The sequence below is a fragment of the Spodoptera frugiperda genome, chromosome 6, assembly GCF_023101765.2.
Source record: "Spodoptera frugiperda isolate SF20-4 chromosome 6, AGI-APGP_CSIRO_Sfru_2.0, whole genome shotgun sequence".
Classification (NCBI taxonomy): domain Eukaryota; kingdom Metazoa; phylum Arthropoda; class Insecta; order Lepidoptera; family Noctuidae; genus Spodoptera; species Spodoptera frugiperda.
Window position 1 is genome coordinate 8539620 of NC_064217.1, and position 14663 is coordinate 8554282.

Genomic DNA, 14663 nt, shown 5'->3' on the forward strand with positions numbered 1-14663 from the left:
GATCAATCAACTCCCTTTCAGCATTCACTATCACTTAGTTTAAAAAAGAATCACGTGTTACAAACATTCAAAAAACCACATTACTTAACTAAAAACACTTTTAAATTAATTAAGAAATTGAAAGAAGAACAAAAAATTACATTTTTTAATGCTTTTTAATTAGTCGAAAATTACTTTTTGTTTCTTAAATTAATTGTTCGATGTGCGTCGGAATGAGAGCGTCAGTTATGTCGATGTCGGCGAAGTAAAGCGAGTTCGTATCTCGTTGACGTCTTTTTTTACAAGACAGACCACTTTTACTATCTCTACCGTTATTACGACCGGCGAGATTTACATCATTTTTTATACTGAATTACATTATAATATATTATATAACATATACAATAATGAGTACCTTTATTGCGTGAAGTAAAAAGTATCTTTAATATAGGTCTTGTTATTTTATTACCCTTACGTTTAATGTCATTGCAGTTTTTTTGTTAGTCTGCTGCTACGAGTATTTGTTCCTTTAACACATAGAACGCCGTGATGGTCAACGGTGACCGACGTTAGCGGAGGATCATGCTTCATGATGTTGTTAATTTACTTCTTTACGTTTTTGTAATTCCATCTACAAGAAAGTATATGAAAAAGAGATACAAATTGTAAAGCTTTTTTATGAGAATAAAACAGGTTTTCCAAATGCAAATGACGACGAGTTCATTCATAAATTTTAATGTCAATATATCAATGAAACGTTTATCTGTTAGAGAAACAGCGAGATGTTCTGATGACGGGCGTCCTCACATTGTCTCTTTATTTGTTTTATATGGTATAAGCCGCTAAATGGGAGACTGATAACCTAATAACTGATACCACCCATGGACACCAAAAACATCAGAGGTAATACAAGTGCGTTGCCGGCCTTTTGGGGGTTAGGAATTTAAGGGTTGTTGGGGAATAGGGGTTTGGGAAGATTGGGAATAAGACATGCATTAAACATTCGTATCATCAATTATATTTTTCATTTTAGCTGAGTGACATGATAGCACTAAATAGTTACCCCGCTCTGTGTCCTACACACGACACGCGCCCTTAATCTATGTGACCGATATGTCCGATGTGACCAGTGTGTCATGTCGTGTGATCGTATGACTCCACACTCTCTTATTTATTAATTTTTTGAGAAATGGAAGTCGTACATTTGCTTCTCCCGCCTTGGGCAAGGGGAGTTATGACGGGATATTTACCATGTTTATTCAATTTGGTGAGTTTCCGATATTTCCAAACAAACCAAATTGAATAAACATGGTAAATATCCCGTCATAAGTTCTAATAATAGTGTTAGTGACCATGTCAGTTTAAAAACTTATATCAAGGGGAGTGTTAAATTCTTACAAACTAAAAACCTCTCTGATTCTTCTCCTGCTTTGAGCTAGAGCCCCGTAACCTGTTACGTTGTCCACAGCTCTGGCACTCTTCTGTGTGTGTGTCACTGCTCTAAAGTAACTATTTCAATTATAAAGTTTTCAAACAGTAAGTACAAAACTGAATGACATAACAGAATTCCTTGAATTCTTTAATATCATAATCTATGTTAATTTTATGCGTCGCTAGCGTCATACGATGAGACAATTTCTACTATAAAATATAACTTTCACGTGTTTTGTCTATATTGATTGCCATTATGAGTTTATTAAACTTTGCCCCTACGATTTCAAATGTACATATACGCGACACGTTGAAGTTTTGCAAGTAAAATTATAATCAAAATGTCATTATTTTTTAACATTTTTTTACATAAATATCTACATAGTTAGCTAACAGCTTACTCCTAGACTCTACTGTAACTGCTTCACTCAAAAGATCGAAATCGGTAGATTTCACTTCTAGTTAATTTTGTTCTAGGTTATAGTATAATCAGGCCATTAAGTTATTACTTACAAGATATTACTAACCAAACATCTTTCTTTTTTTTTTAATCGGAAAGTTATAGAAATAAATAAACATGGTAATATATGGTATCTTCAAAGCCCGAGTGAATAGGTTGCTCCATTGTAGGCCGCATCATCACTTACCATCAGGCGAGATAGCTGCCTAACGTCGACCCATCAAATGTAAAAAAAAAAAAATATCACGTTTCAAGTTCTTATGACATTCAAATACCTTTTGTCTGAACCTATAAAAAAATCTTGTGAAAAAAAAGGTTTCGAGTTCTAATACTAGTGTTAGTGACCATGTCAGTTTAAAAAAAAGATTATCATCTGTCTTCACGTTTTTTTTTTTATTTTTTATTTTTTTGTTGTTGATACTTATCGATTACATTACATTAATAAGTAAAGATAAAAATCGTCAGTGTGTAATTGTATATGACACTTGAGATAAAATTCTACCATTACGATTATACAATAACTGGTCCAAGCTGTTACGATAATATGACCATCTTTGGCATCTCTGTGGAATGGAGAGCCGATAAAAGGTTGAAACTGGTTTACAGATTAATTTTAAAGCAGAACTGGTTGTATGTAATGATTGTAATGCTTTCTTTCAAAAAAATGGTTTGGTTTCAAAGGGAAATACTATTGTATGTCGTATCACTAGGAGATACATCGTATCGTCACGCCTTTTATCCCCGAAGGGGTAGGCAGAGATGCACATTACGGCACGTAATGCCACTGTACAATGTACATCCACTTTTCACTATTTGTGTTATAACTTTAAAGTCCCATGTAATAGGGGGCGAACCTATTACCATATACTAGGCACAAGTAAAGCCCAGTACTACTTTGCCCGACCTGGGAATCGAACCCGAGACCTCTTGTCCGGTGAATCCGTCCAGTAATCACACTTTCGACCGCTCGACCAACGAAGCAGAGTATATTTAATTATATTATAACATTTTTCATTAAATCATCAACATTGATAAGTATCTCTATTTGTTACAATTACTTTATGATAACAATCTTCAACATTGAAAGTAATTTAAAAAAAAACATTGTTATTGTTTTGTTTTTGCGTAACTTTATCGCCTTAGTTGATTTGATTGAAATTTCAAAGCCACGAAATTCTAAAACATTTGTTCGACAGAACCCAAACAAAGATCGAGATTCCACATTTGAAAAAATCCAAATGTCACCCGTGTCCCCAATGTCATGGGAGTGCGAATACGAAACCTACCTACGGCAAGTACCAATGTGACTTTTTCCTAATTACTTTCTTAGATTATTTAGACGCCACTGACAAACGATAGAGAAAAACATCGTCAGGAAACCTCGGCTTAAAATTTCTAATTCTAAGTTTGAAATCGCCAACCCGCATTGAGCAAGCGTGGTGATTAATGCTCAAACCTTCTTCATGTGAGAAGAGGCTTTGGTTAACAGTGGCCACTTATAGGCTGATGATGATAATGACATTTTAAATTTTATTATAACTTTCGTGAGACATACTAAATGAATTATTATGTTATCGCCGCGTCGTGTGTCGCGGAATGCTGCTCATGAATATAAGCCTCTAGCATGGCTTGAAATTAGTCGAGTTCCTCGTCAAACAATTACGTGAGTAAGCCAAAAACATAATAATTGACATTTTAAATATTCGCAAAGTAAAGGCATAGCAACAAAAACAACAAAATAATTATAAACATATAACTTGCAGTGTATTCATTACAAATGATTATTTACAAGATGAGTATTAAGAATTAAAGCCAATGGACAAAGTGCGAAGAGCATCAGCAGTTGAAAGTGGAACCTCCTAGAAGAATGCTGGGCCGACGTAACCAGGGGCGACGAAGCGAGCACCAGCGCCGTTCACGACAGTAGGGCCAGCCACCAAGGTCTGGAAAAAATATGAATGTTGTTCAACCCTATTCGGTAGTATCATGTTCCGTATCAAGAGAAAAGGTTGTCTTAGCAAATTTTTCTGTCTGTAGTGGTTAGCAGACCTTCAGGCTACGGTACCTGTGTTCCATTATATTGCGTCTTAATTCTTTTTTCGACTATATTTTCTAATTGAATCGGGTTAAGCAGACATGACTTCTTATAAAACTATGCCGAAAGACGCATTACCAAAAATATAGGGGCCGTCGTCTATTTATTGCGATATTGAATAATGGCTGATTAAGGAATAAATATGAGTAGGAAACAAAATATGTTCGTTTAGCATTGTTCCCTCTACCTACCTACTAAACCTACTAAGGTGTTACTACGGAGTATTAAGAAATTAAGGTTATAACATCAGGAGTCATTATAGGTGAATTGCTTAGGAAACAACAGAATATTATTTTTCGGAGAACAATTTCTTTAATTTGCAAATATTGATACGTACCCTGCTAGCGGGAGCAAAGCCAGCATATCCTGGCCAGGCGAAGAATTGAGGTGCAGCGGCAGCCAACGCCACGCAGACGACGAGGAAGACCAGCTGTGAACGTTTGGAAGAAGATTTATATTTGCTGCTTTTTTAAGCCAAAAGAAAATATTTATAATAAAATATCTTTGCCTTTAAATGCAATAGCTTTTACATTTTCTAATAATCATCATTATATCATTAATATGCACGTATTGTGAAGGTTTCTGTCTCTGGAGCTCTAACCACCGGTAGCTTGAACCATGGTCCCGCTACTGGTCGGCTCCTATTTTATTTTATAATGTAGTTTTAAAAAATGTAATTTTAGAGAATTTTGAATAAATATATGATCATTATGATAGTAAACTTACGAGGTATTTCATTTTAATGGCAGTGTTGGTAGATCTCACTAGAACTGCTGCTAAGCCTTCTGAGTGCAAACTATACTGGCTTACGGAAGGCAGACGCATATATAGGGCCCTTGAAGGTCGTCCAGCAATGTAGGCAGCCTAACACGAGCCTAGACCCTCCTAAGGTCAGACGGCCTATCTGAATATCTAATGACAATACCAGTTGTCAGGAAAAAATATACAAAGTTAATTATTGCTGCTCTAGTTATGGTCTGCATAATAATTTATTAGGACTACTTTGTCATCAAGCTGTTCTCTATGTATGGATGATTAAATAGGTGGTAAAGAATTTATTTTTATAGAGGTAGAAATACGTTTCTTGATCTATAAAAATATTTCTTTTGGTTGTTCTTATCGTAAAAGTTTAATGAATGCTTATCAGTTTCAGGAAACTTTTAGCGCTTTTCTTTGTCTCTGTAATTGTGAATTGTGGGTTTACGAATGTATTTTTAATTTACGATTTCTTATTCCGGTAGATATGTTGTAAATACTGTCAGCAAAATATTTATTCCAACTATTGTATACATACTAAGGTAGAGTTAACAATGTATCTAGATTTGTAATATACCTAAGTAACTGACGAATAAAAGATGTTCACATTCGGTATTATGTTTATGATCCTCTGCCTGACCACAGGTTCAGTTTTTCTTCTGCACTATCGGGGATTGATATAGTGCCCAGTGCATCTAAAATCGAATTTGTATAAACACTCCAAGTTATGACTAACATAACTATATAGTAACAAACATGCATAACCATAAGCATGAATTATAACCTCACTATGGCATAGGGCAACGCCAATGAGCAAACGGATCATCGGATGGTAAGCAATTGACGTCGCACATCTGATGAGCTTCAAGTACATTGTGAAATATTAAAAAAGAATATGTTCTTTTCTTGATAGACTTGAGTGATTAATCGTATTGTCATTTCCAGGAAGGAGGGGTAGTCCCGCATTTGGTGAGACCAGAGGGAGTGTCAGACTCGTACTGACTAAAAACCACATCGTCCCTTCTCCTGCTTTGAGCCAGAACCCCTGTTACGTAGTCCGCAGCTCCGAAACGGGCATCAACCCTACTGGGCCCCATCTGTAGTGATCTGGATCTTTGAGGCGCGCGCGGAACGCGATGCACTGTTTCCCAATTTAATCCTAAAGCTACCTTACGCGTATTATGTACGCAACGAACAACATTGCCTTCTGCATAACCTAACTAGACAACAATGTAGACTTTCCTAATAATTTAGTCATTCAACAGATTAGCATACTTACTAGCATTCGTGTTGATTTATACACATAATTCGCTGTTTCTGGGAAGTTACGGCTATCATTTGCATGCCGACCTGTCTACGATCGGTCCTAGTTATCAATCATGCATATTTAATTTGTAACTCGTTAGCTTACATATTACTTACATGACAACTAAGTAGTTGCTACAAAACTTAACTATGACAGTAGAATAGATCGAGTGTTCACCAGCGTTACTTCTGAGCTAGCTAAGTATCTTGCGTTCAATCACCAGAAAATAATCTATTTACGGGCTTTGTAAGAACTTCTATCGATACCCTTAGTACTAGTTTGCTTTACGTTTAAAGTAAATGAAACAAGAGCGCGTTCTGTGCTCTGATTCGTTGGTTTATTCGAGCACGTAAAGCAAAATCATACTGAGGGTATTGTCTGCAGGGAGTCTAGAACTGCGCGGGATGTATGAGAAAAGGACAAGGGTCTCATGTACTCAGCTTTATTTGTAAATATCTTTACTAAATAGGACTATATAATATAATCAGTCATGTCATCAACTTCAAATAAAACGCATGATAGGTATTAAATAGCATAGATATACTTTACATTAATAGAATCTTATTCACCACTGTAAGCTAAAAAAGAAAGTGTAGCAGTGCCATGCTTCAGCATGAACGTGCCGTCTACGAAAGGCCGGCAACGCTCTTGTAAAGTTCGGGTGTCCATGAGCGGCACCAATTGCTTACCATCAAGTGACCTGTCTGCTTTTTTACCGGCTTATCCCCAAAAAAATACCTACTAAACCTAAAGAAATTTGCAAGAATTGTAACAGATGGAAATCTAAAGTTTCAGGTGCTATGGGATCTTCGATCATAAATACATATCTACATCTATCAAAGTATGAGACAAAGGCGTCAGATTATATTGTAGTAAGCGTATGAATTGCGTATACCTATATTATTATTAATTCTATATTATTCTCATAGATAATTTCTGAAACTTCAGGTCTAGAGGAACGAACTCATTTCACACCTTGCTTGTCAATTTGTTACGCTGTGTTACAACTGAGCTAGATCTGTTACCTAACTATATAGGCATTCGTTTTATTGATAATCTTTTGTAATTTGACTGCATCTTTGGTCCAGTGGTCGCAATCATCAAAAATCTGGGTATTCAACCTAGATTTTACTGCGCAGTATTGATGTATTTTTTTATTTTTTGTAAGACCTGAGACTGTATATATGATGATGATGATAATATAGCAGTATTTATAGGAGTATTTTAAATTACTTATAACAAAAATCATTAGATCAATCGTATTAAAACAACACAATTTCTATAAACGATACTTTTAATTTGTGTAGATATACATGTTACAGATGTTTATATACAAAAGACGAATATGTAGTTTGGGCCAAAGTGTGACAAAGTGCAAGTTGCTAGGGTTGAGGGTTGAGGGGGAGAGAGCCGGCTTAGAAGAATGGATAACCAGCGAAGTAGCGGGCAGGAGCTTCGTTCACCACGGTTGGACCAGCAACCACAGTCTGTAAACAAAAAACAAAAGAATTACAGCTATTATAAGGGTAAAAGGCTAAGGAAGTAATATTGGTGGATTGTTCAGGAAACGACTGAATATTTTTTTTTTCAAAGAACAGTTTCTTTCATTTGCAGATATTGATACGTACCCTGCTAGCGGGAGCATAGCCAGCATATCCTGGCCAGGCGAAGAATTGAGGTGAAGCGGCGGCCAGGGCCACGCAGACGACCAGGAAAACCAGCTGAAAAAATATTAATTAGTAAAAGAAGAATCAAGAAAAGATGGAAGGTTTATACGACGAATGATATGGAAGAAAAGGTGATGTGATGACTACTGATAAGAGAGAATGAGGAACAGATGGCATAATATGTGTAAATTACAATCAAATTGGGACAAAAACAAGAAGAGAAGTTAAAGCAGGAAAAGTTTGGTCTTCTTGCAGATGAATTAACTTTCCCGTATGTAACTATACGAGTGGAAGAGGCAACTGAGAAGGTTTTCTTTTTAATCAGTGCCCATGTGAGGAGAACAGAACTGAATGATCCTTCGGGACCATTGGTCCAGTCTGATCATCTGAAGATTTAATATCAACCTCCACAAATCAATCAGAAAACTTTTAATAGAATGGTGTAACTTACGAAGTATTTCATATTGAAGGTTTAGTTAGGACTGCTGCTGAGTGCAAACTATATCGTCCTACGGAAAGCAGACGCATTATATAGAACCTTTGAAGGTCACTAGCCAGGTAAGCTTTGTCACCAAGCTTTGTAAACACTTAGATAAAAGTAACTACTGCATATTTATCAAATAATTATTATTATCGATAACTAGCTCTACCAGTTTAATCGATAGTTTACGTTGGTAGGCAGAAAATCAGTGGCCACCGTTGAGTCAAAGCTGGGACGCCGTGCCTTTGGGTTGATGCTTAATAATGTTAAATTATGAAGAAGATATTAGTATTTCTAACATTTTTTGTGACCTTTTTTAATTTCTCTTAAGTCTAAGCGCCTGTTTCACCACCTTCATATACATATGTGGCAGATAAACTTATGTAACAGATAGTGCATACAAATTACGTTCTTAATTCAAAATTATCAGATACATAGCGGCTATTTTGACATTGTGAAAAAGGCCCTAAAAGTAAATGAATAATTTTACTATCAAACATTAAGCCCACTGCAGATTGCAGGCACTTAGTTCTTCCAGCTTGAATCGGAGATGCGATTACTCCGTCAGAATTAGATTCATATAATCAATTCATAAAACACACTATGTATGTTTAAAATTACTCTTATGATCCAAACAGGTACTCAACATGATCATAAAACACATACCATAAATTCATATAAGCACCTTACCTACACCTAAACACATTACCCTCTTTGTTTCCAAGTATGCAAATTAAATAACTGTCTATTTAGAAGGCAGTTATGTCAGTAAACACTGGTATATAAAGTTATGTATATAATTATACATAACTGGATCGAAATGTAGGCGTAGCTAATAATTTAATCATTCAATGTTCACATTATACGCCTGTTATGGAAGTATGGACGCGTTTCAATTAAAACTGGCTTATTGATATGAAATGCCTGTGCAACAATAGTTTATAAATCATAAATCATGTACCAAAATATAGGAAAAAAAAAAAGAAAAAAAAAGTATAATATGATAGTTAGTGTACTTTTCCACCAGAGATGTGCTAAGTAGCTATGCTACGAAGACCTAATAGCTATGCTGTGAAACTATGTCACATACGCCCGAATACTGAAATGTTACTCAATTTCAAGTTGTACTTAAATATCGTGCTATCTCTGTCATTTTATAAAGAATTGATATGGACAAAACTAGTTTTGAGAGCGTCTTAATATTGAGTAGCGTTTGAGTATTCCGACAATAGTCTTCGTAGCATAGATACTTACCACATCTATGTAGCTTAAATTCTACCCTTAAATTCCTAACCCAAAAGACCGAGAACGCATTTGTAACGCCTCTGGTGTTCCAGGTAACCATGGGCGGCGGCAATTGCTTACCATCAGGTGATCCATCTGCTAGTTTAAAGTTGTTGATCACTCAAGAACATAAATTCTATTGATAGGTGGAGGCCGCCATTGAAATGTTAAGTTATTGCATGAGTTTATTTTAAAACAATTTATGCACCATTGTTGTCTTACTTGTCATAAAATTCCATTTCATTATCATCATAATATTACCGCTATTGAACGTTGTATTTCCATAATTTATTCAAATTATTGTTAAATGGACCTAGAGATCTCTCGCATTTGTTAACAAGTTTTATGTCTATATGAATTTAGACCAATTATCGATTTATTACAGTCTAAGTACCAGCATTATTTTTGCATCAGTTATTAAATTAATATTCTGCGGAATCTAGTTGCCATTCACAGATCAATAGTAGTTATCTTGTACACACCTAGGTACCTATAAAATGTAACTTAGTAAACACATTTAATATTTTCTATGAGAGGTAAAATAGGTAATCTCTACCATTGAATAAACTTACCCGCTCACAGAAATTTGAATTTTATTTTGATCAGCAAATGAGTGGTTTTTCTGCATCAAGTCGCATATGTTCATCGGGTCCCTTGCTTGATTCGGTTTCAGCGGCGTCAGCGCGGTAGACAGCGTTTTCGATCCACACTGCGATGCGGTCGGATATAGCTACCATGAACCGAGGGAGACGTCCAGGGTTCGTGCGCGTTGGTTTGGGTTCACCTGGAAGAAGCATAGCCAAAAATAAGTATTGAAAGATTATGGTCAGAATTTTTAAAGCTTGAAGTTTTTTGATATACGGCCTAGGTGACTTAAACCACCCCGTTCCTTCTCCTGTTTTGAGCCAGAGCCCCGGTAACCTGTTACGTGTTCGTTACGTAGTCCGCAACACCGGATTGGGTATCAGCCCTACTGGATCCCATCGGTAACTCGATATTTGGGTTGGGCAAAGCCATTATGTTAGGTATCTATTATATTATCTATATGCAAACATACGTGATGCAAAAACTTTGGACCGCTTTTTATGAAAATTGCGCGGACGTAGGAGCATAAAATTTGGTACACTTATAGTTTATGTGTAGGAGAAGTGCAGGACGCTAATATTTTTCAAAAATAATGCTTATAAAGTACATTAAATTAATAAATAAAACATTACACACACATGCATAGTATCTGATCGTATTTGACAAAACGTCAAAATCGATAGACATTGCGATGATATTGACGTCTCATATGAATAGAGTTTTATAAAAGAGTTTGTTTGAGTTTGAGTTAAATAAAAATTTACCTTGAACGTATGTTAAGTGGTATTGTAAATTAAATCGTATATGGTTGAATTTCAACCACTAGGCGACCACTAGTTAAGTATTATTAGGCTTAACAACTTCCAAAAATTGCCAATAACCCCGCCCCTCGCCACATATTAGTAGATACATATTTGAACTTGAACCAATGATATAGGTACTAACCGAGAATTTCAGCGACTCTCTCCAGAACCACATCGGCGATGCTTCTGAGACGGTTGGACACCAACATTTCTTTTTGGCCTTTAGCTATGTAATCACATAAACGGTACGCCACCTAAACATATCACAACTATGAATTAACTCCTTCATTAAACCCACAACAAAATCCATTTTGTCCGGAACCTCATAACCGCATTAAAGTCCAATTTTAGTTCCTGCCAGATTTATTACATTTTTAGAAAACACTTATAGCAGATTTTACACTTAAGGACATGAGGACTTGAGGAGTTTTGCGAGGGCCCGTTTAGTACGGGTCTCAGTAATGTAATAAATTCAAACATTTTAAACAATGCTGTAAGTATTTCGAGAACCTGGGCACTAAAGTTGACGAGCCACTTCTGCCTCTGACGCAGCTCCTTGCTTCTGTCAGCGTGTTCCTTGCGGCTGACCATACCACCCGGTCCAGACCATCGTTTCGATGACTCGTAAAACGCTTGGAAATATTGCTCAGTTTGTCTGTATTAGGTAAACAGAAAATGAATTGAATATACCTAATGCCACATAATACTAGCTTAGTTGAAACTTCTGAGATCGTCATCGGACAGAATACGTCCACTTATGAACAAATCTCCTACTTACAATAAGGAATTTGGTGATCCTCAAACCGCTGCTTGTGGATTAAAGTTTGGTCACTGAAAATTTTGAGAATATTTCTGCCGTTCTTTGACAACGCATCACAGTATTCGGCCAGAAATAAAAGAGGTACCTATATGTAAACTTTCGTACCTAAGTTCTAAACTGTTTTCAAAAGTTATAAACTTGTTACCTCAAACTCTGGTTTCGAAATAAATCTGTATCTACATATATAAAATTAAATTGAAAACCTATGAATGACTCACTACTACTAGATACACACTCAGTAGTTTCGTAATAAAAAATCTAAGCGAAACTGTCACGCTGCCATGCGTGAATGAACATTCACACAATTTGAATACAACCATTTCCTAATTTCGGATAGTTGTCCAAAAACTTATGCAAATCACATTGTTATAGTATTGATTGTGAGTTTGTGAGTCAACAATGTATCTATTACCTAAATGACCCCATTTGATCACTATTATAGGTTAATACCTACTTTTTAGTTCGCAATTGTCGTTGATTGGTAGGTACCGTAGTTATATCGTAGGTTATCTAGGTACCTACGGTTCTGAGCCTTAAGATTATTTTCAGTTCCTTAGAGTGGGAGAGTTATATCATACATACTCTTATCAAATCATAGGTGAAACTCACATAAGTCAAATCCTGGACAATGAAAGACACATCATTAATGAGGTCTCGAAAATAAGTGGTGATGTTATTTATGACCCTCAAAAATAGCGTCGATATCGTCAAAAAACAAAGTATTTCATACTCAGGACTCAAGAAGTAGTCCTCCTCCAAAGCGCTCTTGATCTTGTCTCTTCGGTCACGGGGTAGTATGGCACATTTCTCGTCCCACAAGGAGCGGAGTCGACGGGAGTTCGGCCGAGCTAACATCTCCACTCTTTCCATATTCCGACGGATTCGAGGTGTCATTTTACTCCTACTTTCTTCTGTAAAAATTTAATTGTTCTATGAGTTTTTATTGTGTACCCACTGTATTGTAGTTTGATAATAAAAATCAGAGATTCTTCTCCTGTTTCTTTTTTTGTTTTTATATGGTTACACACCGGTAATCGAGCAGACGTATCACCTGATGGTAAGCAATCGCCGCCGCCCATGGACATTTAAAACACCAGAGGCGTTACAAGTGCGTTGCCGGTCTTTTGGTGGTTAGGAATTTAAGGGTTGTTGGGGGAATTGGGGATTGGGAAGGGGGGAATTGAGCCTCCGGTAACCTCACTCACGCAAGAAAATGCAACGCAAGCGTTGTTTCACGTCTGTTTTCTGTGAGGCCGTGGCATCACTCCTGCCGAAGCATGGCTCTCCCACACTTATTTCTGTTCTTAAATATTTTATTATTTTATTCTCTTCTTCAATATTTTGTTATTTAATTCTCCTATCTTACTCTGCTTATGTAACTACATTAGGTGCGTACAGTTACAGTGCCTACTTTCGATACCTACCAAAATAAGAAACAAAGAATAGGAGAACGGACGGTAGACACACTCGCGATCATTATTAATGAAAGGAATGTGTTTTTATTGCTATAGGTACCACTTATTTCCTTCCTTTGAAAGTACCTATTATGTAATATTCGAACAATATCAATAATGGTGAATGGTGCCCACCTACCTTTTAGGTTCGTGACTGCTATTCTACACTATCTTTTAGCCCATCTTATAGCTTATTAGACTTACCTAAATAATAGTTATGTATATAGGAAAGTTGGTAGGTAGGTATACAATGTGATAGGGGCGAGACTTCTAACCCGTTAAGGCTGAGTACTACATCTAATTTTATCGACAAAAATAATAATATGGGAGGTTGAACCTCTAATTGAAAATATTAAAAAATAGTGATTTTTTCGGTAAAAATAATTCACAAATGATTTTTTTCTCACCAAAACATTATCAAACATATGAAAAAAGTAATAAATTAGTTAGCCAAGGTTATTAGGTACCGTTTGTTGTTTTTTTTTTGTTTCTATGATGCATAAGTATAACCTTTGATATAAAAAAAGTAAAAAAAATATTAAAATAGCCATAACTTTTAGGGGAGGGGATTCGACCACTTCGACCCCCGACTTTTGTCGATAAAATTAGGTGTAGAACTCAGCCTTAACGGGTTAGAAGTCTCGCCCCTATCACATTGTATAGGAATATAGGTACCTACTACTAACGGATGTTTTTGTTGCTAGACTATAACAATCCTAACGGTTAATTGTAAAGGCTAACGTTGCAGACGGGAAAAGATTCGGTTTTTCGATTCGCAAATCCAAATGTAGGATAGTAAGACTTTTCACTGATACTTTCAGCACCAATGAAAAGAGGTTCACTACTACTACTCTATAAAGCACATACATCCAACGTCACAATGTCGTCTGTAGATCCACTTTGTGGGCGGTCATTCTGTGCTAAACTGTAGTGGGTAGGTTCCTATTTATATTAGGGTATAGTAGTAGTAGGGTATAGTGGTAGTATATATAGGTAGTATAAAAAATAGGTAGATACCTATATCCATTCTCACGACCTTGACATTCTGGTCTGACGAGGAATTAAGGTTCTGTCTGGAGCCCCTCTGTTTGTCCTTCGGGTCTATTTTCCTTGAAGCCGTCGGCATGATTACATAAGTAAATTTACCACTGATAATTTAAATAAACTTCTCCGAAAATCACTTGGTATTTGATGCGTTGCTTATTGACATTTGGCATGTGAAAATATTATTTTGACATTGTTTAGTAAATATGGCTGAACCAGCCAGTTCTAGAGGCCGAATTTCGTGTTTGATCCTTTTTGGTTTTCGAATAATTTATAAATTCCTTATAGTTTTTTTTTTTTATGGAATAGGTACGTGGAATACGAGCAGACGAGTCACTTATGGTAAGCGATTAGCGCCGCCCGTGGACACCCGCAACACCAGAGTTGTCACAGGTGTGTTGCTGTAATAATAGTTAACTACAGATCTACTACTTCATTGATCGTGCTCACCAAGAAAGTCGAAAAAAACTCTCACGGCACGATTGCAAATCGGGGTCT

The 14663-nt window shown here is 36.3% G+C and overlaps 2 protein-coding genes across 3 annotated transcripts; both read right to left on the reverse strand.

Moving 5' to 3' along the window:
- Positions 1-3609: 3609 nt before the first annotated feature.
- Positions 3610-4859, reverse strand: LOC118267825 (uncharacterized). Its single transcript, XM_035582050.2, has 3 exons — positions 4692-4859; positions 4303-4395; positions 3610-3813 (listed from the first exon to the last, which is right to left on the reverse strand). The coding sequence occupies exons 1-3, from the start codon at positions 4788-4790 to the stop codon at positions 3730-3732; spliced, it is 276 nt and encodes a 91-aa protein (XP_035437943.2). The 5' UTR covers positions 4791-4859; the 3' UTR covers positions 3610-3729.
- Positions 4860-7303: 2444 nt separating this feature from the next.
- On the reverse strand, positions 7304-14347 carry LOC118267824 (uncharacterized). 2 transcript variants are annotated; one of them, XM_035582049.2, is made up of 7 exons: positions 14139-14347; positions 12398-12578; positions 11358-11502; positions 10990-11101; positions 10032-10243; positions 7656-7748; positions 7304-7514 (listed from the first exon to the last, which is right to left on the reverse strand). In XM_035582049.2, the coding sequence occupies exons 1-5, from the start codon at positions 14245-14247 to the stop codon at positions 10062-10064; spliced, it is 729 nt and encodes a 242-aa protein (XP_035437942.1). In that variant the 5' UTR covers positions 14248-14347; the 3' UTR covers positions 7304-7514; positions 7656-7748; positions 10032-10061. The 2 variants fall into 2 exon arrangements, 1 of the variants encoding a protein (XP_035437942.1); XR_004782982.2 differs by lacking the exons at positions 10032-10243; positions 10990-11101; positions 11358-11502; positions 12398-12578; positions 14139-14347 and adding an exon at positions 8146-8301.
- Between the last annotated feature and the right edge of the window lie 316 nt (positions 14348-14663).

Coding starts and splice junctions, on each gene's coding strand:
- LOC118267825 (XM_035582050.2), bottom strand. CDS start 4,790: ATGCGTCTGCCTTCCGTAAGCCAGTATAGTTTGCACTCAGAAGGCTTA. Junction 4,396..4,691: donor CCATTAAAATGAAATACCTC/GTAAGTTTACTA, acceptor AAACGTTCACAG/CTGGTCTTCCTCGTCGTCTG. Junction 3,814..4,302: donor GCTTTGCTCCCGCTAGCAGG/GTACGTATCAAT, acceptor TATTTTTTCCAG/ACCTTGGTGGCTGGCCCTAC.
- LOC118267824 (XM_035582049.2), bottom strand. CDS start 14,247: ATGCCGACGGCTTCAAGGAAAATAGACCCGAAGGACAAACAGAGGGGC. Junction 12,579..14,138: donor GGTCGTGAGAATGGATATAG/GTATCTACCTAT, acceptor AAATTTTTACAG/AAGAAAGTAGGAGTAAAATG. Junction 10,244..10,989: donor GAGAGTCGCTGAAATTCTCG/GTTAGTACCTAT, acceptor TGCTTCTTCCAG/GTGAACCCAAACCAACGCGC.